The 25,202-nt window shown below is 46.4% G+C and overlaps 1 protein-coding gene across 2 annotated transcripts in view; it reads left to right on the top strand.

The window, feature by feature from the left end:
• The window catches only part of LOC137423795 (E3 ubiquitin-protein ligase NEURL1B-like), a 128,591-nt gene extending 107,715 nt beyond the window's left edge, over positions 1-20,876 (top strand). For both annotated transcript variants that reach the window (XM_068111300.2, XM_068111301.2), the window contains exons 3-6: positions 17,087-17,644; positions 18,147-18,323; positions 19,678-19,815; positions 19,976-20,876. In XM_068111300.2, the coding sequence (XP_067967401.2) occupies positions 17,087-17,644; positions 18,147-18,323; positions 19,678-19,815; positions 19,976-20,232 (1,130 nt within the window). In that variant the 3' untranslated portion in view covers positions 20,233-20,876. The remainder of the gene's footprint in view (positions 1-17,086; positions 17,645-18,146; positions 18,324-19,677; positions 19,816-19,975) is intronic.
• The last annotated feature ends 4,326 nt before the right edge of the window (positions 20,877-25,202 follow it).

Raw genomic sequence — 25,202 nt, 5'->3', positions numbered from 1 at the left:
AGGTTTGAGAGTTCATTCTTGAGTGAGGAGAGATAGTGCTTCCTGGCACTCCTGAGGGTAGACACACACTTGTTCCGAGCTTGGTGGAAGGAACTGAGATTGCCTTCAGTTGGATTAGCCTTCCAAGAGGCAAAGGCAAGTTGTTTCAGGGCAACTGCCTCACCACAAGATTCAGTGTACCATGGACGGGAGGAAGGGTAAGACAACTGAAGGCGAGATGGGATAAATCTGTGCATGAGAGAGATCAGTTTGCTTTGGAAGAATTCCCAGGAAGAATTGATGTCAGAGGCAGTGGAGATGGGAGACCAATCCAGACGATTGATGGCTGCTTGAAGACCGTCCCAGTCGGCCTGAGTGAAATGCCAGACTCGTCGACGCTGAGGAGGCTCTCTGAGAATGGCCAGAGAGATGTCCACTTTGACAAGCACATGATCAGAAGAAACGATTGGAGCAGAAGAAGAGCAGCAGACATTAGCAGGGAAGTTTGTCATAACCAAGTCTAGAAGAGAGGATACTCCATTGGCTGAGATCCGGGTCGGGAAATTGACAGATTGTGTCAATCCCAGTGAGTCACAGAAGTCCTTTGCTGAGGTGCCATGACTGGTGAGAGAGGAACCCACACCCAACCAGGTGGCATGATGACAGTTGAAGTCACCACATATGAGGAAGAGAGAGTTGGGATGAGTGGATAGAAGTTGGTCCATGTTGTCAGACAGTGAAATGTAGATGGAGTCATCACTGTTTGGGGGACGGTACAGAACACATATGAACAAAAGGTGGGAGCGGAGAGGAAGCCGTAACCAGAGGTACTCCTGCGGGTGAGGAGGAAAGAGGGCAGTGCAAGGAGAGTGAGGAAGAGAGTTTTTGACAAAGATAGCCACCCCACCACCAGGCCGAGGCTCAGGTCTATCATACCGGAGGAGGGAGTAACCAGGAAGAGATATTAAGGAATCAGAGACATCTTGAAGGTGGAAAGTCTCTGTTAAGCAGATCAAGTCTGGATTGTCAGAAGCAACCTGTATGGAGAGATCAGTCAGGTTTGAGCGAAGGCCCCGGATGTTTGAGGTCCACACCGCTAATGAAGAGAGAGGGGGAGCATCGGGTACAGGACAGGGGAGGGGAGGAGTAGGGTAAGATGAAGGATGAGAGGGGGAGGTAGGGAGAGCAGTTGATAGTGTGTCAGATGTTGCAGAAGAGTTCCAAGAAAGGGAAGGATGAGGAGGATGAAAGGTTTGATGGTGAAGGGATGAGGCACAGTGAGGGGTTGTTTGAGGGGGGGCAGAGGAAAGTAGAAGGTTTGGGGGGGTGGAGGTATGAGATAGAAGGGAGACGAAGTGGGGAGGAGGCAGCTTGGAGGAGGAGGGGGGAGGAGGGAGAATTGGAGAGGAATGGTATGGGGGGAGAATTGAATGGGAGGGATTGGGGGGGAGTTTTGAAGGGGAGGAGTGAGGGGGGAGTTTAGGAGGGGAGGGGCAAGGGAGGAGTTTTGGAGGGAAGGGGCAAGGGGGAAGTTTAGAAGTGGAGGGGCAAGGGGGGAGTTTAGGAGGGGAAGGGCAAGGGGGGAGATCAGGAGTGGAGGGGCAAGGGGGGGGATTTGGAGGGGAGGGGCAAGGGGGGAGTTTTGGAGGGGAAGGGCAAGGGGGGAGTTCAGGAGTGGAGGGGCAAGGGGGGAGTTTAAGAGTGGAGGGGCAAGGGGGGATTTTAGGAGTGTAGGTGCAAGGGGGGGGGGGATTTGGATGGGAGGGGCAAGAGGGGAGTTTAGAAAGTGGATGATTAATGAAAGACGAACATTGATAACAAATTGGGTTTGTTGTGATTTTCAAGTTAGCAATCCGATTCAGAACGATGGAGGAGGGATGGAATGAATGTGAATTTAGACCATGTAGTGAGGGAGACGTATAAGATATTGAATTTCTTTTTTTTGAAGTGGAATGAGTTGGAGAGGAAATTGAGAAAAGCCTTTTAAATAGGAAGAAAAACAGCGTGTTGTAATATACCACTGAATAAAACACAGAAGGGGAAAGGTTAAACATATTTAAATAATATTTAAACAGAACTGTGAACAATCTTATATGCACAAAAATACCAACGGGGGGAGAGCCGAGAGGGACCACCACGAGTCACGTGAACAGGGCAAACGGTGGATGGCAAGGAGATAATGGGGGCGGGGCGAACAGCACACCTGGACAGAAAATACAGGATGAGACAACAGTACACGTGGAGAAAAGAAAATAAATGTTTTTGTTTTTTTGTTTTTTTTGGGGGGGGGGGGGGGGGTGGGGATTTAGAACGTTAGACAGAGTATTATTTCGGGGTAGAAGGGAAAAAACCAAGAGCCAAGCAAAACACGCTTAAGTTAACAAAACACCGACGGGGGTACAACTACAAGGCCACACACGAGGAGCAGAACACGATTAATTAATTACGAGTTACAGGAAATTCAAACCAAAACTAACTATAATCAAACAATATCGCATGGACGATAAAATAACGAGTTGAAATTTGACAATCTATCTGGGGAAATGGGGGAGAAACACGTGGTCGAAGAACGAACGAACGAATAAGAATGAATAAACGAATGAGCACAGAGAAGGTAATGTCTTTTTTTCTTTTTTTTTTGAGTTGAGATTTACATAAGGAAGTAGGCTTTGGGGTGGAAAGACTGGGAAAACAGAGAACGAAAGTTATTGGATCACAAACTGGGCGGTGAATACGCTAACAGATCGCTGTCTCCATCGATCTTGCCAAGGCCGTAACAGCTATCATCTCAAAATCCTTTTAACTGTTGATTTGGAAGTTTTTACAATGAAGGAAACACGTATTGGGAGTACATACGACATCGGGAGGACTAACTGCACGGGTCTTCAGTATCAAGCTTAAATCTGTCATGGCGGATCTGAAGAGCGGAATGCTTGGAGAAGTGGTGGGCTACTTCGGCATGAAGGAGGATCAGAAACGTGGACTCCCACACTGCCACATCCTGCTGATACTTGCTCCCACATGACGTTATTTTCCCGGGTGCCGCGCAAACGGTTGCACCGATCGAGATTTAATGGATGTTTATATAAAAAAAGAAAAAAAACCTTCAATTTCTGATATTTAGCATTTTCATTTGGGCCTCCCAATTGAAGCCCTGCCCGTAGGGTGGGTACCGTTGCTAGTGTTCAAAATATAACATTCAATTGAAATCAAGTTGTTGCGCGATCATAAACTAACGTTTGTGCAGCAGACATACAGACAAACAGAAGTGAACCATTTCCTTAACCCGGACTTTTGCCTTGTGTACGCAGGGTAATAATCGAGAGATAAAAGAGAACAAAACGTCATCATACTCGTATTAGGTATTGTCGCGTAACCGTGATTAACACCACAGTTACGGATGACCGATTTGCGAGACTTTAACTCCCGAGGCGAACACTCAATGGCGGACTCAAGTTCAACACCAACGCGCGGAATGGCGGGACGCAGCGAAGGCTCCGCAACCTTATCTATTAAAATCAAACACCCAGGAAAACTGCGTTCAAATATATACAGAAAATAATATAAGGGTTTATTAGGAAAAGTAAAGCCAGTGAAAAAGCCCGCCGGTAAATCTAATAACTCTAATCGGGACGTCCCCACACGACAGACAGCAAACACAAACGAGGGAGATTAATTACGAAAATAACACGTCTTGTAAAATGTACACAAGGAGCTCGGCTTATCTGTCTTTGTCGTCTTGTATTGTTTGCCGTCCACCCCGGCACCGCTCGGCCCCGATGCACCCACGAGGCCTCGCTCCACCAGGCTCCGATCCTCTCGCCGCCCACCAGGTCCGTGCACCACGCTCCAAAGCACCCAACGCAAGCCAGCAGCTTCACACGAGGTCGATCCCCACACAAAGCACGAAGACAGGACCGGAGAGAACGCAGGTGTGACTGCACGTCTCGTCCTTCCAACTCGCTTCTCAATTGCTCACTGCCAAGCTCGAACTCGACTGCGACTGCCCGAAATGGCGTGTCCTCTCCAACTCCAACTGGCGAACTAACTCCGTGTGACTTGCGACTCAACTCTCTGGTGCCTGCCTGCGTCTGCCACGAACTCAACTCAACTCCGTGTGACTTGCGACTCAACTCTCTGGTGCCTGCCTGCGTCTGCGTCTGCCCGAAATGGCGTGTCCTCTCCAACTCGTACTGGCGAACTCAACTTGCGTCTGCCACGAACTCAACTCAACTTCGCGAACTCCTGAAATGGCGTCCGACCGTCGCCTATATTGGTGGCCGATGACGTCACATTGGCGCACTCCTCAGCCAATCAAAGCCTCCCGCGACTCCTGACATCTCCCCCCTCCGCCACCCTGCGGTCCCGGCATAACACGTGCCGGCCAGGTTTGTAGGCCTTGGAGGTGTACACGGTGGCGGCCACTTGTGGCGGTGTTTTTGACCTGGTTTCCTGTCAATTTAATACGAAGTCCTTGTCAGGGAAAGGGAATTATTTAATGTTGCGCTAAGGACCTAACTAATGTTTATGTGGTTTGCAGTGCCATAAAGGACAAAGGTTTGATTACTAGGTGATACTCACAGGGGCGTTACCTTTAATCCCTCACTATTTAACACTCGAATCTCCAGGTAGATCCACACTCATACATCTTACCCCGACAACCGCCTGAACATCAATAACTTATTACATGTAGAGTCCCTGTCACGACAGCCGAATACCTACCTATTCAGATCTACCTAGCTCTAGATGTTGCATTACCAAATTCATAACACAGCCCCCCCCCCCTGGAACCGTAGCTCCTGCAAGGTTCACCGCAGGGCTACCATTCCAGCCTTAACACTTACTGTCACACACTCAATTAACCTATGAAATAAATCAGGAAGGGCTGTGGGAAGTGAGTCGGACTACCTACCTACACTTCCTTAACATGCTGAACCCCTTAACCATCATGCAAGTATGTACATCTTCTTCGTTGTTCCTGTGGAGGGAGGAAACAACAACACACAACACTAACTTAACCACAAAACTTAACCATCTTTCCAAACTCAAAACTCTAACCTTTGTACATACCCCGGTCTACAGACCGCGTCCCCCGGTGGATGCCACAAGACTCAACCTTACCTGCGGGGCCATCCCCAATGCATCCCCCTAAATTTCCACGGGCCCCGTCCAGATGTTACAGGTGAGTGACACGGCTCGGTGGATTTCGCCCACATTCATGCAACACAGACCCCTTAACCACTCATTCTCATTCCATAGGTCATCAAGGCATTGCAAAAATCAACAAAGCACTTATTTCAATACACCCCCTGCAGGACCATGGCATTGATGTCATTCACGTGTGTGTGCATTCCTCAACTAGGCAGCGGGGAGGTACCGCACAAAAAGATGGTGGGGGGCACATCAGGCTGTGGTGCCCGCAGTCCCAAAAACAAGTCAACCGACTTACAAGTTCATTGCCCCCCCCCCCCTTTACCTCTTGGCCCCATGACAGCCCAACAGCCCCTTTCCGCCGTTACCTCGCCGGTGAGGGTCTCCACACACACCAGGCTCCTTTGCCTCCTGCTTTCGCGCAGCAACACGGGTCACCGGGGGACTTCCTCACCCCGCGGCGCCCAACCAGACCCTCCACCGACGAGCTCCAATTTCCAGTTACCACCGGCTGCCAGGGGTAATTGCCGCAGAGGGGGGCCCGCAGGCATCGCTCCTCAGAGCTTGCTCTGTACCTGCGGACACACACACCTTCCCCACCCACAAGACCCCAAAACACACTTCCTCCCCCACTGCCATTCAATTCTTCACACAACTCAGCACAATTCAGTACAATTCATAGATGGTGTAAAAGGTGTTACAAGGCTTGCCATGGCCTGCTACATGTGAAATCCCCCCAGTTCACATTTAAACCATCACATCTTCCCAAAAGTACATTTCCAAAAGCACAATTATCATCCCTCATTATCTCCAATAATCATCACACACTCTCCAGGTTCCACTCTCACGACCACATCAAAACACGTAACCACAATACAAAAACATACGCCACCCACAAGACACTGTGGCTCCCATTCCATCCCCTCACCGGCCATGTCATCACTCTCACCCGCCTCCCAACTCCAATTTACATGTCCCCAATTTCCAAAGCAAGTCCTGAAGCCTGGGACAGTACTCCTCAAAACACTCACCTCAAGTGCAGGTAGTTGCAGGTTGGTCAGGTTCAAAGTGCAATCCACCCATACAATTCCCAAAATTTCACATTGGGCCTACCAAATACTTCCAAATTTCTCTTTTGTCCCCACTACACTGGCAGGTATGTGGATCCGCATCCAACGGTGATCATCGCTACACAACTACCTATGGCCACGACAGCTCTGCACCTCTACCGTGCAAGGGTCATCGGGACAAGGTGAGCAGTCAAAACGCCAACATGGCCCATGAGTGTCCATAAGGGTGCGACCCACCATCCATCCTTCGGCTCCCCTGCGAGGAACACAGCTGCAGCAGCCCCAGCTGGCCAACGTGGTGAGCACTTGCTGCCACAACACACACTACCGCACACACAACCTCGGCCCTGGGGGGCACGGTCGCAGTGCGTGGCATCCCTACAGCCACGTCCCCTGCACCTCCCCATCATCCCCCAGTCCGACTACAGAACTGCAGCCCCCCAGTGCTCACCCACACTTGACCACACCAAGGTCCAGTCAACAGCCATGCTCCACCAGGAGACCCACCCAGAAGACATGGTCCACACACCTCGGACACGCACAGCACCACGTTGACCCTCAGGCTACACAACTACATCCCCATCATCCCGCGTCCCAAATATCAGCACAGTTGCCCCCGCAACCAGTTGAAAGCTGTGTCTTGCTACCCTATTAATTTCATCACAGCCTCCAACACTTTGGTCTACACACCTGGATCAATAATGGCGTCACTATACAGTGTCCACCATGGCATTTCACAATCCACCCTTAAATTTGCATCTAACCCACAGATTACCCATGCCAACCATTTGTCACATTTCACTAACCTCACCAAAGAAGGATGCTTTGCCATACACATGCCAGCCGAGCATGGCCCATATGCTCGGCTCGTTACACATCTCCCGATTCACATCCCCATGGCTCTCTTCCCAACCCGAGAGTCCATAAATCATAACGGAGCATCTGTGGAAGGTCACTCACACCATCATGTTCCACAGATGCCCCATTGGTTGTCCGGCAGGCTATCTCCATCCCTGTCCATTCGGTTTGACCCGCGTCCATCGACCAACCACCATGCCAGGTCACCGCATGCTGGTTGTCCCAGAGTCCCTGGAGGAGAGTGCCAGGCCGCATGCCCGGGTGGTCACCACATCAGTCCCAAGTTGGCCGTCCGCAGTGCCACCACCAAAGCGCGACCCACAACACCTCCCCCTAGTGGTCCTCAATATTTGCCATCCCAGGCTTGAGAAACCACCTCGGACCTCCCTGGAGGTCTTAACCCCCACCAGGGTCCGGTGACCCTGCCGGCCCGAGCCACCAGCTCGGACGGCGCCCCGACGGACAAGGGACGCCACACTCCACCAGACCCCCCGTGGGACCCAGGTCGTACCTCGACACCCAAGGCTGGACCCCACGTCCAAATCTCGCCATCACAGCCCCCCAGCTGGCCGGCATACCCAAATTTTGAAAGGGGCAACTTTTGCCCGAGGCCATCACCCATGACCTCTCCATGTCCAAATCCCGCAGCCCGGGGACCAATCCCCACCATGGCTGCTCCAAATCAATTTCCCATTGTAATTTTATTTTACATTTTATTTTACAAATTTTCATTCCCATTGCCAACCCGCAGCTGCAGGGAACAACCTCTACCACCGGTTGTTCTGCCCCTCCCTGCAGTTGATCCAAATTCCCTACAGGGACCAAATCTCCAGAAGCTCTATCTCCCGATCCTCCAAGATCCAAATCCAGCCCGGAGCCAACACACTCCCCCAACTGGTTGTCCAATTTTGGAGCCTCTGTTTCCAAATAGCAGTGTACAGTGAGCGTCCCCTCGGTCATTCCAACCACCTCCTTGGACCAACTCACCTCTTCCCCCAGACTCCTTTGGGCCTGAACAAGCTCTACCTCCATGGGACTGTCACAGGTCTCCAGCCGCTGGATCAACTCATCCTCATCATTAGAAATCATTCCTGGCCCCGCCAGGCTTTGATCAATATCCCCAATAAATACCCGGTCCGGCTCTATCGCATGGACCCCCAAAAACTCTACCCCCTCTTGCTCCGCACCACCGCCCTGGTGCTGCACAATTTCAAATTCATCCCCCGGTTGGGGTGTTGTGACATCCACACGGTCCCGATAAACAACCAGGCCAGAATGTGGGAAACATTCCCCATTACAACTCTCACATTCCAAATTTCCTTCCCCGCTCACCTGTGGACTCTCCACGTTTACCTGCAGGCATTCCCCCTCTACCTGTACACATTCCCTATCCACCTGTGGACATTCCCCATCCACCTGTGGACATTCCCCATCCACCTGTGGACCTGCGGTCTCCCCATTTACTTCAATTGCCATTCCCTGTGCAATTCCCAATTTTGCCATTCCCGGCTCCTGAGCCCCGTGCACATCTGCATGGGCCGTACTCTCTCCCATTCCCAATTTAGCTTCCCCCAGCTGCTGTGCCATTTCCCCAATTTTTCCTTCCATACTGTTTTCTAACCCCTCTAACCCATTTTTCACCTCTTTTATCCCGTTGTCTAACCCCTCACCGGTACCCCTCGCTTCGTCCCTCATTACCCCCAATTTTTCACTCCGAGCCCTCGCTTCGTCCCTCCTTGCCCCCAATTTTTCACTCCGAGCCCTCGCTTCGTCCCTCATTACCTCCATTTGGTTCTCCAATCGCTCACTCTGAGCCCTCATGTCTCCCATCTGCTTTCCCAGTCGCTCACTATCGGCCCTCTGAGCATTTATTAAATTTACTATGGTCTGGAGATCTATCGGGGCCGTCCCAGCGGCGGGGAAAGTTCCAACGCTATCCTCCTTATCCCCCATTTCCGGCTCACTCCCGACGCTGACGGAGGCCTCGCTGCGTACTTCCATCTCGTCAATTTCCGACATCCGCTTTCCGGAAGATTGTTTCCCGCGCGCGTATTTATTTTAATAATTCCAGTAACACAATTTAAATTTGACGAAGACGCGATATCGCGCTCCGTATGCCCAATTGATTACTAAATTTCTCCGCCTCGCCTATAACAATTTTGCGTTCGAACGTCGGGCGCAATGTACGCCCGACCGTGTCGATGTCGCCCCGCGGACAAAAAAATTTGTCCGACCGTGTCGATGTCTCGCCGCGGACAAAAAAATTTGTCCGACGGGTTCAAATCCCACTCCTGACACCACTTGTCGCGTAACCGTGATTAACACCACAGTTACGGATGACCGATTTGCGAGACTTTAACTCCCGAGGCGAACACTCAATGGCGGACTCAAGTTCAACACCAACGCGCGGAATGGCGGGACGCAGCGAAGGCTCCGCAACCTTATCTATTAAAATCAAACACCCAGGAAAACTGCGTTCAAATATATACAGAAAATAATATAAGGGTTTATTAGGAAAAGTAAAGCCAGTGAAAAAGCCCGCCGGTAAATCTAATAACTCTAATCGGGACGTCCCCACACGACAGACAGCAAACACAAACGAGGGAGATTAATTACGAAAATAACACGTCTTGTAAAATGTACACAAGGAGCTCGGCTTATCTGTCTTTGTCGTCTTGTATTGTTTGCCGTCCACCCCGGCACCGCTCGGCCCCGATGCACCCACGAGGCCTCGCTCCACCAGGCTCCGATCCTCTCGCCGCCCACCAGGTCCGTGCACCACGCTCCAAAGCACCCAACGCAAGCCAGCAGCTTCACACGAGGTCGATCCCCACACAAAGCACGAAGACAGGACCGGAGAGAACGCAGGTGTGACTGCACGTCTCGTCCTTCCAACTCGCTTCTCAATTGCTCACTGCCAAGCTCGAACTCGACTGCGACTGCCCGAAATGGCGTGTCCTCTCCAACTCCAACTGGCGAACTAACTCCGTGTGACTTGCGACTCAACTCTCTGGTGCCTGCCTGCGTCTGCCACGAACTCAACTCAACTCCGTGTGACTTGCGACTCAACTCTCTGGTGCCTGCCTGCGTCTGCGTCTGCCCGAAATGGCGTGTCCTCTCCAACTCGTACTGGCGAACTCAACTTGCGTCTGCCACGAACTCAACTCAACTTCGCGAACTCCTGAAATGGCGTCCGACCGTCGCCTATATTGGTGGCCGATGACGTCACATTGGCGCACTCCTCAGCCAATCAAAGCCTCCCGCGACTCCTGACATCTCCCCCCTCCGCCACCCTGCGGTCCCGGCATAACACGTGCCGGCCAGGTTTGTAGGCCTTGGAGGTGTACACGGTGGCGGCCACTTGTGGCGGTGTTTTTGACCTGGTTTCCTGTCAATTTAATACGAAGTCCTTGTCAGGGAAAGGGAATTATTTAATGTTGCGCTAAGGACCTAACTAATGTTTATGTGGTTTGCAGTGCCATAAAGGACAAAGGTTTGATTACTAGGTGATACTCACAGGGGCGTTACCTTTAATCCCTCACTATTTAACACTCGAATCTCCAGGTAGATCCACACTCATACATCTTACCCCGACAACCGCCTGAACATCAATAACTTATTACATGTAGAGTCCCTGTCACGACAGCCGAATACCTACCTATTCAGATCTACCTAGCTCTAGATGTTGCATTACCAAATTCATAACAGTATGAACACAGTGAGGTGGTGAGGTATGGGGGAAGGGGTTAGGGTTGATGGTGTTGTGCTGGTAGTTACACAGTGCAAAGAGGGAACGTGTTTGTGGAATTATTAAATAACTAATTATAGATTGTGTTTATTTAGAGTGCCTTCAGAAAGTATTCACACCCCTTGACTTTTTTACATTTTTCTGTGTTACAGTCTGAATATAAAATGGATAATATTTAATTTTTTGTCACTGATCTACACAAAATACCCCATAATGACAAAGTGGAAACATGTTTTTAGAAGGTTTTACAAGTTTATAAAAAATGAAATACAGAAATATCTAGTTTACATAAGTATTCAGCCCCCTGAGTCAATACTTTGTAGAAGCGCCTTTTACAGCGATTACAGCTTCGAGTCTTCTTGGGTATGTCTGTATCAGCTTTGCACATCTGGATTTGGCGAGTTTCTCCCATTCTTCCTTGCAGATTTGTTCAAGCACAGTCAAGTTGGATGGGGAGCATCGGTGAACAACAATCTTCAAGTCTTTCCAAAGATTCTCAATGGGATTCAAGTCTGGGCTTTGGCTGGGCCACTCAAGGACTTTCACGTTCTTGTTATGAAGCCGTTCCAATGTTGCTTTGGCTGCGTGCTTGGTGTCATTTTCCTGTTGGAACATAAATCTTCACCGCATTCTAAGGTCTTTGCACTCTGAAGCAGGTTCTCATCAAGGATTTGCCTGTATTTGGCTCCATGAATTGTTCCATCCATCCTTACAACTCTCCCAGTCCCTGCCACTGAAAAGCATTCCCATAGCATGATGCTGCTACCACCATGCTTCACGTTAGGAATGCAAGCCATAGATAGCATTTTGCATTCAGGCAAAAGAGTTCATTTTCATCTCATCAGACCACAGAATCTTTTCCCTCATGCTCTGAGTCTTTCATGTGCCTTTTTCACAGGAGTGCCTTCCGTCAGGCCACTTTCCCATAGAGCCTAGATTTGTGAAGTGCTGCAGAGACTGTTGTCCTTCCGTCAGGTTCTCCCATCTCACCCAGGGAACTCTGTAGTTCTGCCAGAGTGGTCATTGGGTTCTTTGTCACCTCCCTGGCCAAGATCCTTCTTGACTGGTTGCTCATTTTTGTCGGACAGCCATTTGTAGGAAGAGTCTGGGTAGTTCCATATTCTTTCCATTTCTCACTCAGATGGAGCTCACTGTGCTCTTGGAAACTTTCAACACTCTGGCAATAGTTTATACCCTTCCCCAGATCGATGCCTCCTCATAATTATATCTCGGAGTTCTATGGACAGTTCCTTGGACTTAATGGTAGAGCTTCTGCTCTGACATGCCCTGTCAACTGTGGGGCCTTATATAGAAAGGTGTGTCTCTTTCTAAATCATGTCCAATCAAATGAATTGGCCACAGGTGGACTCCAATCAAGTTGTAGAGACATCTCAAAGATGATCAAAGGAGATTGGATGTGCCTGAGCTCAATTTGGAGTGTCATAACAAAGGGGTTGAATACCCATTGAATCAAGACATTTCACGTTTTCATTTTTAATTAATTTGTAAAAAAAAAATAGAAAAAAATAGAAAATCCACTTTGCCATTATGTGGTATTATGTATCGATCAGTGACAAAAAAAGCTCAATTTAATCCATTTTAAATTCAGGCTGTAAAGGAATGTAGAGCTAATAATCCATTCACTTGGAACAAATATTTCAATGTTGGAAAACGTCATTTCCATTTGATCATAAAGGTACCTTTTAACAGGATTTGGAGTTTAATGTAGCGGTCTCAACAGTACCATTTGTATTATTCTACAATAACAGGAACCCTTTAGAATAGAGTGTGACGAACATGAAAGGAGCACACAAAAGTATATATAGTAACACATCTCGAAGAAATATATAAAATACTCGTATAGACTCGAGGACATGCTGTAAAGTCCTCCTATTGTTTTTCTCCAAAACAGGTAAAAATATTGGAATAAAACAAGACAGGTACTAACGTGAGTCTTTATTCTACCATGGTGCATATTTATTACCTTCGCCACCGAATATGGATGTTTTCACCCCTTCTCTGTTTGTTCTTTTTTGTCTGTCTGTCTGGGAACAGGATATCTCAACAAGTTATGGAGGGATTCGGACGAAATTTGGTGGAGACATTGGGTGTGTGACCTGGACGTAATGATTCGATTTTGGTGAAGATCTGGATCCGAATCTGGATCTGAGAATTTTTTCATGTGATTTTTCACCACCGAGTGATCGGGCCAAAAACGATATATAGCATGATATCTCAAAAAGGTTGTGGATGATTCATGGCAAAACTTGTGGTTGAGTTGGGTGAGTGACGTAACAAGCCAAATAGATGTTGGTTCATATCGGATCCAAATCTGACCAATCAGTGGGATACAAAATGTAAACTCTCCAGCCTGGCAGAGGTTTGCCCATTTATATCAAAGTTCAGCGAAGTCACATTTTTCCGTCAAAAGATATTCCTGCGAAACTCCTTAAATATTCCACACTCCATTCGAAACGAATTCCGTTAAAAAAAAAAACCCAGCCTGGTGGACCCGGGTTATCTGCTGGTAGATTATAATACATTCATCATCATCTTCGCTTTACGGCCGTTTCCATGCCTGCATGTGGGAGCCATGATATGATTCACGTAATCGCTTTTTTATATTTTCTTTTTTGCATACAAGGTCGAGGCTCGTGAAAGAGCTAACATTGATCACAAAAAGACAAACTGACACACAAAACATATGATAAAGGGAGTGGGAGTCAAGATGGAGAGCAGGGACATCGGGAGATCTGTGGGAGGGAGAGGGCTTGGGGGGAGGAGGCATGGGAAGGGAGGGGGGGGCGGGGGTTTGGGAGAGGTAAAAAACACACATGGACACTGCAAGCACTTCCAGGAAAGAAGTCGGTATTTCAAAAAAGTGGATCTGGGGTGAATTGATGGGGGTAGAAAAGATCAAGGTTTTGGATGGGGGAAGATAAGAGATGGTGGTGAACAGCTAATCGCTGCATCGCCAAAAGGCAGATTTAAGGCGTTTTTTTTGTGGCCGGATGCCCTTCCTGATACCAAATAAATGGACAAGTAGAACACTTGATCTGATCAGTATGAAATTTATTGAGCGTGATCTTGGGATAAATTGGTCAATAATTTTTTTGATGACGTCATCGGTCACGTGGTTCGGCAGCCATATTTTTACGGTGTAGCCCATCGGGGCAATGCCGTCTGGTGCAGTATTTGTCTGTCCATCCGGTGTATGTATGTGTGTCCCTCACAAACATCCACCAATCAGAGCTTAGGATCTGGTCACATGACAGGGGGACACTAGATCCTCCACTCAGCATATCCAAGCCCGGCTGTGCTGTTGTTTGACTCTCGATATGTTATTACCTTCGCCAGAGGAGAGGGTATTGCATTTGAGTCCGTTTGTTTGTCTGCACAGAATAAATATGATTTTCTCTGCAACCGTTGGTCCGATTGACAGGAAATTTTCACCATAGGTGCAACTCCACCTGTACAATTTTTTGTGATAATTATGACGTCATAAGTCACGTGGTTCGGCTGCCATCTTGGAAAACTCGAAAAACTTTGCACCTTTATATCTCGGAAAGCGCTGAATAGAAAAAATTGAGACATGGCTCATTGTAAAGAACTCTCCATGGGAAATAAAATACGTTAATGATGATGTCATAGGTGCCTCCATTATGACGTCATAATTCGACAAGTACAAAACTTTATCTGCTAAAGATGAAATTCTTGAGCATCATGTAGGCATAAATTGGTGTAGAAAAAAAATAATGATGACGTCATCAATCACGTGGTTCGGCCGCCATATTTGTTTTAACACAAAATCCTTAAAAACCACTGAAAATACATCCAGGTGAGGGTTTGCAATCTCCGATTGCTCTTTTCCTTGTTTGTTCATTTTTTTTTAGTTATGAAAACGGTCGAGAATATAAGGTATGCCTTTTGAATGTTTATGACCTCACTGTATAGTGGTTTTTAAGAGTATAATTTTGTACACATTTGAATGAGCGGCCATTCTACCCCATGCCATCTTCACATATGGAGTATAATCATACTCCATGATAATCTACAGCTGCACCATAATGTCCCTCTCCCTGCATTCTCATTCTCCTGAATTGTGCTCTGTCTGCACTGTCACCAAATGCTTATTTTTGTACAGTGTTGGCTTTCGCGGCTCCCTAGAGAGGGCCAATGCAAACCGATTGACATTCTCTGGCAGCTGTTCTGAGAGTTGTTGCTTTTGCGTGGAATTTGACTGTCGGAGCGGCTCTGCAATGCTCCATGGATGGCGAGCTTCCTTTCCAACACCCCAGACTAGCAGAGATGTCATCATAATCTGGATGACGGTTAAGGTGTTCATAACCCATTGTTGGAATCCGGGTTGAAGCTGCAGGTCAAGTCAAGTAGGTCAAGTGAAGTAGTACCAGTCACTATTAAAGCCATTCTTACTTCCTGATGAGGCCTATTAGGATATAATTTTGCTCTTTTTGTTGAATACTACAAAGCCTGGTGTTAGCTTAACTGTTAAGGTGGCTGGCTTAAGATCTTGGGGCCCTGAGCTTCAGCCCCTGTCATACCATTAATAATAACACCAGTGGATTGACTCAGCCTGTAATCCTTCCAAGGTCAGCAAAATGGGTACAAGCTCACTTGGATGAATGAGCCATTCGAGTATCCTGCGTCAGTGGCGACCCGTCCAGGATTGTGCCCTTTGGAGTATTTGTCACTACCTGGTATAAAAGCACACAATAAAACTTTATAAACTAGCATTGAGTAGAGCGCATACCCCCGCCAGGCTCATCAGTTTGTTTTGTGTCCCACTGATAGGCCCAAAGTGGATCTGGATCTTCACCAAAATGTAATTATTTCATGCTTGCCATGCCCCAAACCTGTCCATCAAATGTCATCGAAATCCGTCCCTAAATGTTTATGGCGGAGCGGAGGTAATTATGGGGACTAAATTATATATATAGTGTATATTGACCCAGCATAACCGATTATGCCAAGGTTAAGGTAGTACTATATGGGGGGGGGGGGGGTGAGGGGGGGAACTCCCCTTATCTGGCCTCTTATTTAATTCCGGGAACCTCTCTAAATGGTGGGACCATAACTAAGCTTATGGACCTGCTGTTTGGCGAGGTTCTGGGATTGGAGGGTTCAAACCTCAGTAATAGAGTTACTCATCGTGAAAAACTCCAGGGAGTCTTTAATATCCACAAACCAATCCTGGCAGATGCGATACCCACTTTAACGTCCATCCGAGGGATGGCAGACATATCGATGACTCGCCCTGCATGTGAAACATCGGGATGGGAGCTTATAACTGAGTTGGGATTCAAATACAGGCTCGACAGCCCAGATGGGTGTACGTACTCTCGGCTATCATTCCAGTCCATTTCTCAGCTGATTATCAGGATGGGGGGCATTGAATCAAGCAGTCATTAAGTTGAAGTGATAATTCAGATTTCAATTAATCCAATCCCTCTGTTCACCTTCCTTCTCCCCCTACAACCATCCATTCTCTTCCTTTTCTCAATATAGCAACCACTCGCTTGCCGCTTGCCGCACCCCTACTGTATACGTAATATAATATGGATGCCCCTGAGAGAGAGAGAGAGAGAGAGAGAGAGAGAGAGAGAGAGAGAGAGAGAGAGAGAGAGAGAGATGTCCACATCACAGTGGCATTGATTGACACCTGGAGGGGCATTCATGAAGAAATTTGAAGAATAAGAAGAAGAGGAGGGAAAAAAATAATGAAAGAAATGACAGAAATATAACACAAAAATTACAAAGGGATGAGAGGAATGATGAAGAGATAACTAGGCACCAGGTATCTGGCACACAGCTATTCTAATCATATCATAAGAACGAACTGACTAGTTATCCCACTCCTGGGACCATTTTCCTTACAGTGTGTTTCCGTCTCACGCGTTCCACAGCCAATCACGGGCCTCTAATAGCAAGATGTAGTGACCTACACATAAATTACGCGTACTGGGAAGATCACTTACTTAGTTGTATTTCCTGTTTGATGGTGCATGATTCATACAAGGATGTAAAGTGAAAAAAAACATTATGTTCAGACATAGCCATTTTTAGAGATTGAAGTTGCAGTTCACATTTCACTTGAGGTCCGAAGTAGCAAGAGCTTGATAGGCAACGAAAACAAATGGAGCGAACAGGTCGGATGACAGATATTGAGCCATTACACAAAGAGCTGTTATCTCAGTCTTGAAAGCTTGACTTGAACTTTTCCTTTTTCTTTCCTGCACCTCACCCTCACCCCCATGGACAGAGACGACGTTCGTGAAACCTTCCAGACGACTTTCCCCATTTCCGCTATGTCCTCGCCTGCTCTACCCGCACGGGCCAACCCAGGACCATGACGGTGACGGACCGGTTGGCGATGTGGTGGCATTACTACGAGAAACCCACATGGAGTCGCCGCAAGCCACACCATCGGCCTTGTCTGCACAAATTCTCTGCACCATTCCAGACTCACTTGCCCAGGACCTATTTTTCCATCCGCTGCATGGACCACTCGTTAGTCTCTCGGAGGACCGTACCCAGGCCGAAGGAAAGCCTACAGACCAACCTGGCGTCGATGGACCCGGCCATGCTGTTGTTTTCAGCGGACGACCCATTACCATAGGTGAGACGGTGTACATCCTAGTGCGTGGGTTATCACGGCCAGGAGAACCCCTGACATTTGGCTTGACATCATGTGATCCAGCAACCCTGAGTCCTACCGACCTGCCCAATGATGCCCACTCACTGGTGGACCGGCGTGAGTACTGGGTTGTGGTGTCCGTGTGCCCTCTACCGGCTTCATTCCAGAGAAACAATGGCCAAGGTATTCACCATTCCAGACTGACATTCGCAGCTTAGCAACAAATATGCTTTCTGAGTTGAAATTCTAACTTCCTGCCAATATAATGGCGCAAGCGGTTATTGATTACCGAGACCGTTTTGGAATATCAAATTGGTAGCTGTTCTCAGGTCAGATATTCTTTTGTACAAATATGACACGCAGGCCTTGTATTTATGGTGTATGCACTGGGTGGAATTAAATTGGGAAATCATAATTGGGAAAAAGGAGAGATAATGGTCATGGAATGTGGTGGAGTACGAAGAGAAGGGAAAGAAGTTTGGGAGGAAGTAAGAGTGAAGGGAGGAATTTCTGGAGTTTATAAGGGTGGGTTGGGGTGAGGTTTTGGGTAGGTTAGGAGACAGATGATCAAACAATCTACTCTACTAGCTTATGCAATACATATACAGCTCCCTTTTGAGTTGCTTGGTAACTCGAATATCCGTGACATTACGTAAACATGTAGTAAGATGCTTGCGCACTACAGTGTCATGGCGTGGTCGTGGAGGAGAGGTCGTTCTGGGTTTTGCCCTCATGCCTGACGGGGAGGTGCACCTGAGCATAAACGGAACGCAGGAGGGCATGTTGGTGTGCGTCGACCCTTCTCAGCTGCTCTGGTTGCTGTTCGGACTTCAGGGAGTCAAGAACACGTTGAAAATTCTCGGTGAGGAGTTGCCACTCACAGCAATACATTCTATTCCAAAATGATCTTCATCAATCTTGTGTCACCTCGAGTCACGTGATTACTTACCCTTGTGCCCATTTGTAGGCATAGTTGCTCGATCAGTACACCGGAAGTTAAAGAGAAATAAAACCGATGTCTCACTCTTTGCCCAAATAGTCTACGACCTTGACGGAGTTCTACACCTACTTTATCTTCGTACTTTCTTAGAGAAGAGATGAGTTTGTGAGCAGTGAGTGCTATCAATTACCTTTATCAATTACCATTATCAATTACCTTATCAATCTACTTATTATTAATTACCTTTATCAATTACATTTATCAATTACCTTCATCAATTACCTTATCAATCTACTTATTATCAATTACCTTGATCAATTACCTTTACAAATTATTTTTTATCAATTACCTTTATCAATTACCTTTACCAATTATTTTTATCAATTACTTTATCAATTACCTTTACGAATTACCTTTATCAATTACCTTTATCAATTACCTTTACCAATTACCTTTATCAATTACCTTTATCAATTACCATTACCAATTACTATTACCAAATCAATCTACTTATCAATCTACTTATTATCAATTACCTTTATCAATTACCTTTACAAATTATTTTTTAATAATTACCTTTATCAATTACCTTTACCAATTATTTTTATCAATTACTTTATCAATTACCTTTACCAATTACCTTTATTACCTTTATCAATTACCTTTATCAAACACCTTTACCAATTACCTTTATCAATTACCTTTATCAATTACCTTTACCAATTATTTTTATCAATTACTTTATAAATTACTTTATCAATTACTTTATCAATTACCTTTACCAATTACCTTTACCAATTACCTTTATCAATTACCTTTATCAATTACCTTTACCAATTACCTTTACCAATTACCTTTACCAATTACCTTTATCAATTACCTTTATCAATTACCGTTATCAATTACCAATTACCATTAACAATTACCTTTACCAATTACTTTTATCAATTACCTTTATCAATTACCGTTACCAATTACCTTTATCAATTACCTTATCAATCTACTTATTATCAATTACTATAATTTATTACCAATTACTTATTTACCACTTATTACCAAAATTTACCATTTATTATTACCAAATTACCACTTATTACTTATTACCAAATTACAATACTTGTATTACCATTTATTATCAATTTATTACCAATCCGTGATTTATTATCAATTACAATCAATTACCTTTACAATTACTTTATCAATTTTGGTAATTACTAAAAAATGAAGACCTCTCATGGTTCTTGTGTAGATCTCATACTTTTACTCTCCTTTTCAGGGTCACATAAACCAGGTTCTTCAGCACCTCTGCCACCAGTCAGATGTGGTCTTCCTTCACCAGATACTCCGGGTGACTGTTCCGAGAGCTCCGCCAGCCATAGAAGCTCACTTATCTCCTCATCCTCTTCTTCTCTCGGTAAGCAGCACCTTGGGACAACCTTGTGTCTCGATTATAAAATGTGAAAACAGATGGATAACACCAAAGGCAGAAAAATGGAGCAAGACCTCATGATGGAGGGATTGATAGAATGTACCTTGGAGAGAGTTCAAAGAATAACCTCTTGTGTTCAAAACAGTTACGGCACCCGGGTCTCCGGCCGACGAAGAGCCACCACTTCCACCCATGACTTGGCGAGCCGAGGACACAGTTGCACTGGGAAACCGTGGAGAGTGCACCATCTGCTTCGAGCGCCTCGCTGACTCGGTGATTTACACCTGTGGTCACATGTGCTTGTGCTTCGAATGTGGGGAGCGCCTACGCCGTCAGATACACCCAGCCTGTCCTATCTGCCGACGGGTCATTAAGGACATTATTAGGACATACCCGATATAAAGGACCAACGGTCAAGGCCCCCATCGGCCTCCTCAGTTCGTCTTACGCTCATCGGCCTTACCCTGAACCCCCAACGATCAGTTAGAGCGTATGGGGGTCACACCCGATGGTCACCTATTTACGCCATGACCGTTCTGGCTCCTTCACTGCATCGATTCTTTCCACAGATTCTGCCAAGTTTATGCTATTTCCTCACTTCCTTCGATTGTGGTTTCCTGTTTCATACAAAATCCTGACAACTGCTATCGGGTCCTGATTATTCTTCCAGCCTTTATTGGGATAAAAATAGTCACTTGTGTTTTTAATTATTTATTTCTTTAATACTGATTCTGTGGAGCAAACTCCATCTTGCTTCTCCTCTTTGTATAGTTTTGTCACCATGAATCACATGTCCACTTACCCCCTCCTGGAAGGTGGTTTTGAGTTCGGGTTGGAGTTGAGGTCATGTTGGGGTTTTACGTTTCCATTAACTATGGAATAGCCTGAAATTTGGGATCACAAATTGGGGTTGTTGAAAAAGGCACGAGAGGGCACAAACAAACCCGAATGAAGTATAAACGAAAAATTCTTACTTTGCCTTTTGATACCATTCCAATGTTTTTTGTGGTTTAGGACCCGTGGGATAATAAATGCAAAATTATGCCAATGTGAGTTAGGTATTTGTCGCGTTCAAACCCACGCTGACCATTTTCTACTTTCATGGTCTTTTTAGGGTTGGCCAGCTCGTGTTATGTCAGAATCAAGGTCTTAATTCCCTTGAATCAAGGAATGGTCAGCTCCCTTGCTCTCTCCCTCCCTTGCTCTCCCTCCCCCACTCTCTCTTCCTCTCTATCCCTCCCTTGCTCTCTATCTCTTGCTCGCTCTCCATCTCTTGCTCTCTCTCTCACCCTTGCTCTCCATCCCTCCCTTGCTCTCCATCCCTCCTTTGCTCTCCATCCCTCCTGTGCTCTCTCTCCATCTCTTGCTCTCCATCCCTCCGTTACTCTCTCTCTCTTCCTTGCTCTCTCTTCCTTTCTCTCTCTCCCTTCTTTGCTCTTCCTCCCTTGCTCTCTCTCTCTCTCTCCCTCCTTGCTCTCCATCCCTCCCTTGCTCTCCATCCCTCCCTTGCTCTCCATCCCTCCCTTGCTCTCCATCCCTCCCTTGCTCTCCCTCCCTTGCTTTCTCTCTCCCTCCCTTGCTCTCTCTCCCTCCCTTGCTCTCTCTCTCTCTCTCTCTTGCTCTCTCTCTCTCCCTTGCTCTCTCTCTCCCTCTCTTTTGAGTCGAGGTTTGCCAGGTAGAGCAGAGGAAGACCGAGTGGTGAAACAGAGCGAGGTGGCATTTTTTTGTTGATAATTGCGGGCATTCCCACCCTCAAAGCATTCTTCTCAAATTCTCAAATTCATTCTGCGGGCATTCTTCTCAAAGGAAGATGATTTGTAATACCGGCTACCACCACAGGTGGCGATATTTCCGCCACGTCTCGATTTTGGAGTTTCGCTGACATCCACGTTTGCTCCATTATAGTAACATTGACAGTGCTTTCAAAAAGAGGGGTTGCCCGGAAAAGAATGGAAAATGCATGAGACAGAGGATCTAGTCTCTAGAAAAATCTGTAGATCTGATGGTCAAACTTCCAAAGTTGGCCAAAGTCAAACTTCCAGCAGATCAAATCATATCAGATCATGTGGGCTACTCATGTCCCACAGAGTACAAATCCTGCTCCAGAAGCGACTTGTCTACTGTATTTCTCTAGATATACTATTTATTTACGATTCATCAACAATGTTTCAGACAAATGCAATGCTAGGCCAAGCATGAAAGAAAAGACAAAAATGGTGAGGCCTTAACAAACTTGAGTGGGTCCATGGTGATGAAGATGGTCATTGGTGGATTGCTTGGAGGACGGGACAATACCATTAATAACTTATCTGAGCCTTAACATCCCCACGAGCTTTCCATCTAGACCTCCGAAGTCAAGATTCCAGATCCTTGATCACATTTGAATGTTTACAGGTCCTCGGACACACGAGCGTACGTCACAATTCGGAGTTGGGGGGTAAAGGCCCATCAAATTCCCCCCTGCTGTCTCCTGTTGGTCAACTTCTAATTAAGTTTTTATCATCAAAATTTTTCCTGTTTGTCAACTACCTTGAATTAGCACTAAAACTGCACAATCCTAGTTTTGCATTTTGTCGTGTTCGTTTTCTCCGGCATCCACAAAAACGAAATGCCTGACAAACACAAAATGGCCGCCGTCACCAAGGCTCGATTCTTACTTCAGACCTGCCGATAAATGCGGACTCCTTGAAATCAAGAAATGTCTTCAATATAGTCTAGTGAGAGTCCAGCGAGGGCGGAAAAGGCCAATTATGAGATTGATTATTATTGGGGGCGCTGCAGGAGGGTCAGGCCTAGTATTACATTACACTTATAGCCTGGTAGTGGAAGGGAGAAGATGTGAGTATATATTGAGGGTTTGAACATGAGACAGCATTGTTGAAGCCGAAGTCTACAATTATACGTACATATCCTATAGGAGGTCCTGGTTCTACCAGCAGGAACCACAGCTGTAACTGCCAGAACCAAAGGCTCTGAGGCCTACCCAATGAGCCATTAAATACCGTTTGATCGATGATTAATGGTCAGATTGGCTTTTTCTAACAGCTCTATTGAATGAGTACAAGTAGGCCATTAAAGTACTTGCCAACCATTACATCAAATGAGGTCAATTATTTAAAGTTAGGCTATGATGTCATAATGCTGATTGCATATTACACGTTGAGAGTTTGGGGGTTCTCCTTAGCGTCTGAGACTACCTGTATTGTCTGCTTTGTTCGATGATTATTACACCGCACACCTATGAAGTGGACTCGATACTTGGGGGTTGAGGATGCAGTTTATTTATGTATTTCTGAACATGGCATTTGGTAAGTGGACAAGCCAAACGATTAGCACGTAGTCCAGTCCGACTTAAAAAAATGCCTGTGCAGATACACGGGGGGGAAGAGAGTAAGGAAGGGGGGGGGGGAGGAGGTGGTAGGGAGGTTACAGGTAGGGGAGAGGGTGGGTAGGGGAAGGGCTATGGGAGGAGGAGGTTAGGGGAAGAGCTGGAGGGGTGGGGAGGGGGTTGTGCATGCTTGTACTGCTCCTGGAATCAAAGACTCGTTAATATTGTTCGAGTCGCCGGATTCAGACCAGTGTCCCAATCCCAATCCTGACAAACCAATGTTACAGTAGACCGGTGGACTCGATCAAAATCCTGCACCTGCATCATCAGCAATTTCGTGACGGATTGTCGCGAGAGACCATATGCCGTCCACCGGGAAAGCTGAATTGATCTTTACTTCGGTTTTCAGCATAAAGACAGCTCCAAGGAGAATCTGACGGTCTGTCCGGGTCGCCCGTCGAAACAGGATGGAAGCCCGAGCAGTGGCTCGGGTGACCCGGCAGTGGTTTTCTAAAGCATCCTGCGAGGCAAAGACAAACTTTCCACGATCATGTTTTTTAACCACACTGGGGTTAATAGCCAAACGAGGAACCACAAACCAGCGGACACAAGTTCATCGAAGTAATCGGATTTAATAAACGAGGGAGGGGAGATTGTCGGAGAGACGAGCACGCACACAAGAATTACAGAATCGATGTACAGTATTGTACTATAACAATGTATTAGATACAGATCATACAGTTATGATTCCCCCGTGCCCACGATAACTTTTTCAGCTTAACCGTTTACCTGATCCATTCACTTGGCGGACATCATGAAACACTGGGGGAAATTGTGGCAGGAACACGAAGAAGGAAGGAACACGGGACTCAGCTTGCTCGGCGCGGACACAAAACTCCTCTCTGAGGACTTCCCGGGAGCAATTCGGTCCGTGTCTGCAGCGTTCTCCGACTCCTTTAATCTGCCGATCATAAGCGCTTTTTCTCCATCTTTTTTAGTCCTTTTTCTTTTTCATCATCTGCCGGAATTTTATATGACCGCCCAGCTCGTGATCAGTGACCTCCTTTCCGTGCCCGACAGATTTTCCACCTGCGATGGAGGTAATTGCTGGTAATTGGCAGCTTTATCAGCTTGAGGACCTTGCACGACTTTTAAAAGAAACATTTAAGAAAGAGACAACAGGGGATTGAAGGATCACAATTAAAATCTATCTAGACATACTTCGACACTGATGTGATATTTGTACACAAATACCATACTCCCAATGCTGAGAATTTAATAATTAAATAACTATACTACATTACTCCCTTTAAACCATATCACATCCCTGCAACAATATAATTTGAGGAATACCAGGTTATATGAAACGGTTATCTATCACATTTTCAAGAAATATTTCTCTATTTGTAAAAACGACCTGATGTTTTATTACTGTTGCCGTTGTGCAGTTGATCGCGCGTTGCTCTTTCGTCATAGAACAAATGGCAGTTTTAAGGACAATTCACAGAAACAGACAAACTGGTGCGGCCCGATCACCAAAACTTCCCTTTGTGTTTGTGTCTGTCGTGCCAGTGGCGCTGTGGATGTCGTTAAACATGGAAATAAATATTTATTCCTAAAGTGTTGCAGAAATTTGTTTGTTGTTTGACTGATCAGCATTGCTCAATTATTCAAGCAAAATGGAGTTACTGTTTTTATTTGGTATGGGCATGTTTCAGGTTCTGCCTTGCACTGCGTCAGGTGGATGCCAAAGCCAGGACCTTGGGGGTTTTGACTTTGTTGGAAGAGCAATGAGATAGGAATTTGGAGTTTTCTCCAAGATGTCGGTTTCAACTCACCTTCACTCTTTGTCGAAAGAGAATGTGGAATTTTTAACATCTTCCTGGCTATTGCCAGCGGACAGGTAACCAGCTTCACATCTCAGCTCATCGACAGAAGACTTTTAGATGTAATTCCCCATCTACAAAGGTCCAATCCGACAGTTAATAGTCAGGTTGGAAATCGAACCCAGACAAGACATTTCAAAGGGATGCGCAACCTCTGA

Source organism: Myxine glutinosa, chromosome 3 (genome assembly GCF_964187855.1).
Source record: "Myxine glutinosa chromosome 3, kmMyxGlut1.1, whole genome shotgun sequence".
In the NCBI taxonomy this organism is placed as follows: domain Eukaryota; kingdom Metazoa; phylum Chordata; class Myxini; order Myxiniformes; family Myxinidae; genus Myxine; species Myxine glutinosa.
Note: the sequence above shows the minus strand (reverse complement) of the source record. Positions and strands in the feature narration are given on the sequence as shown.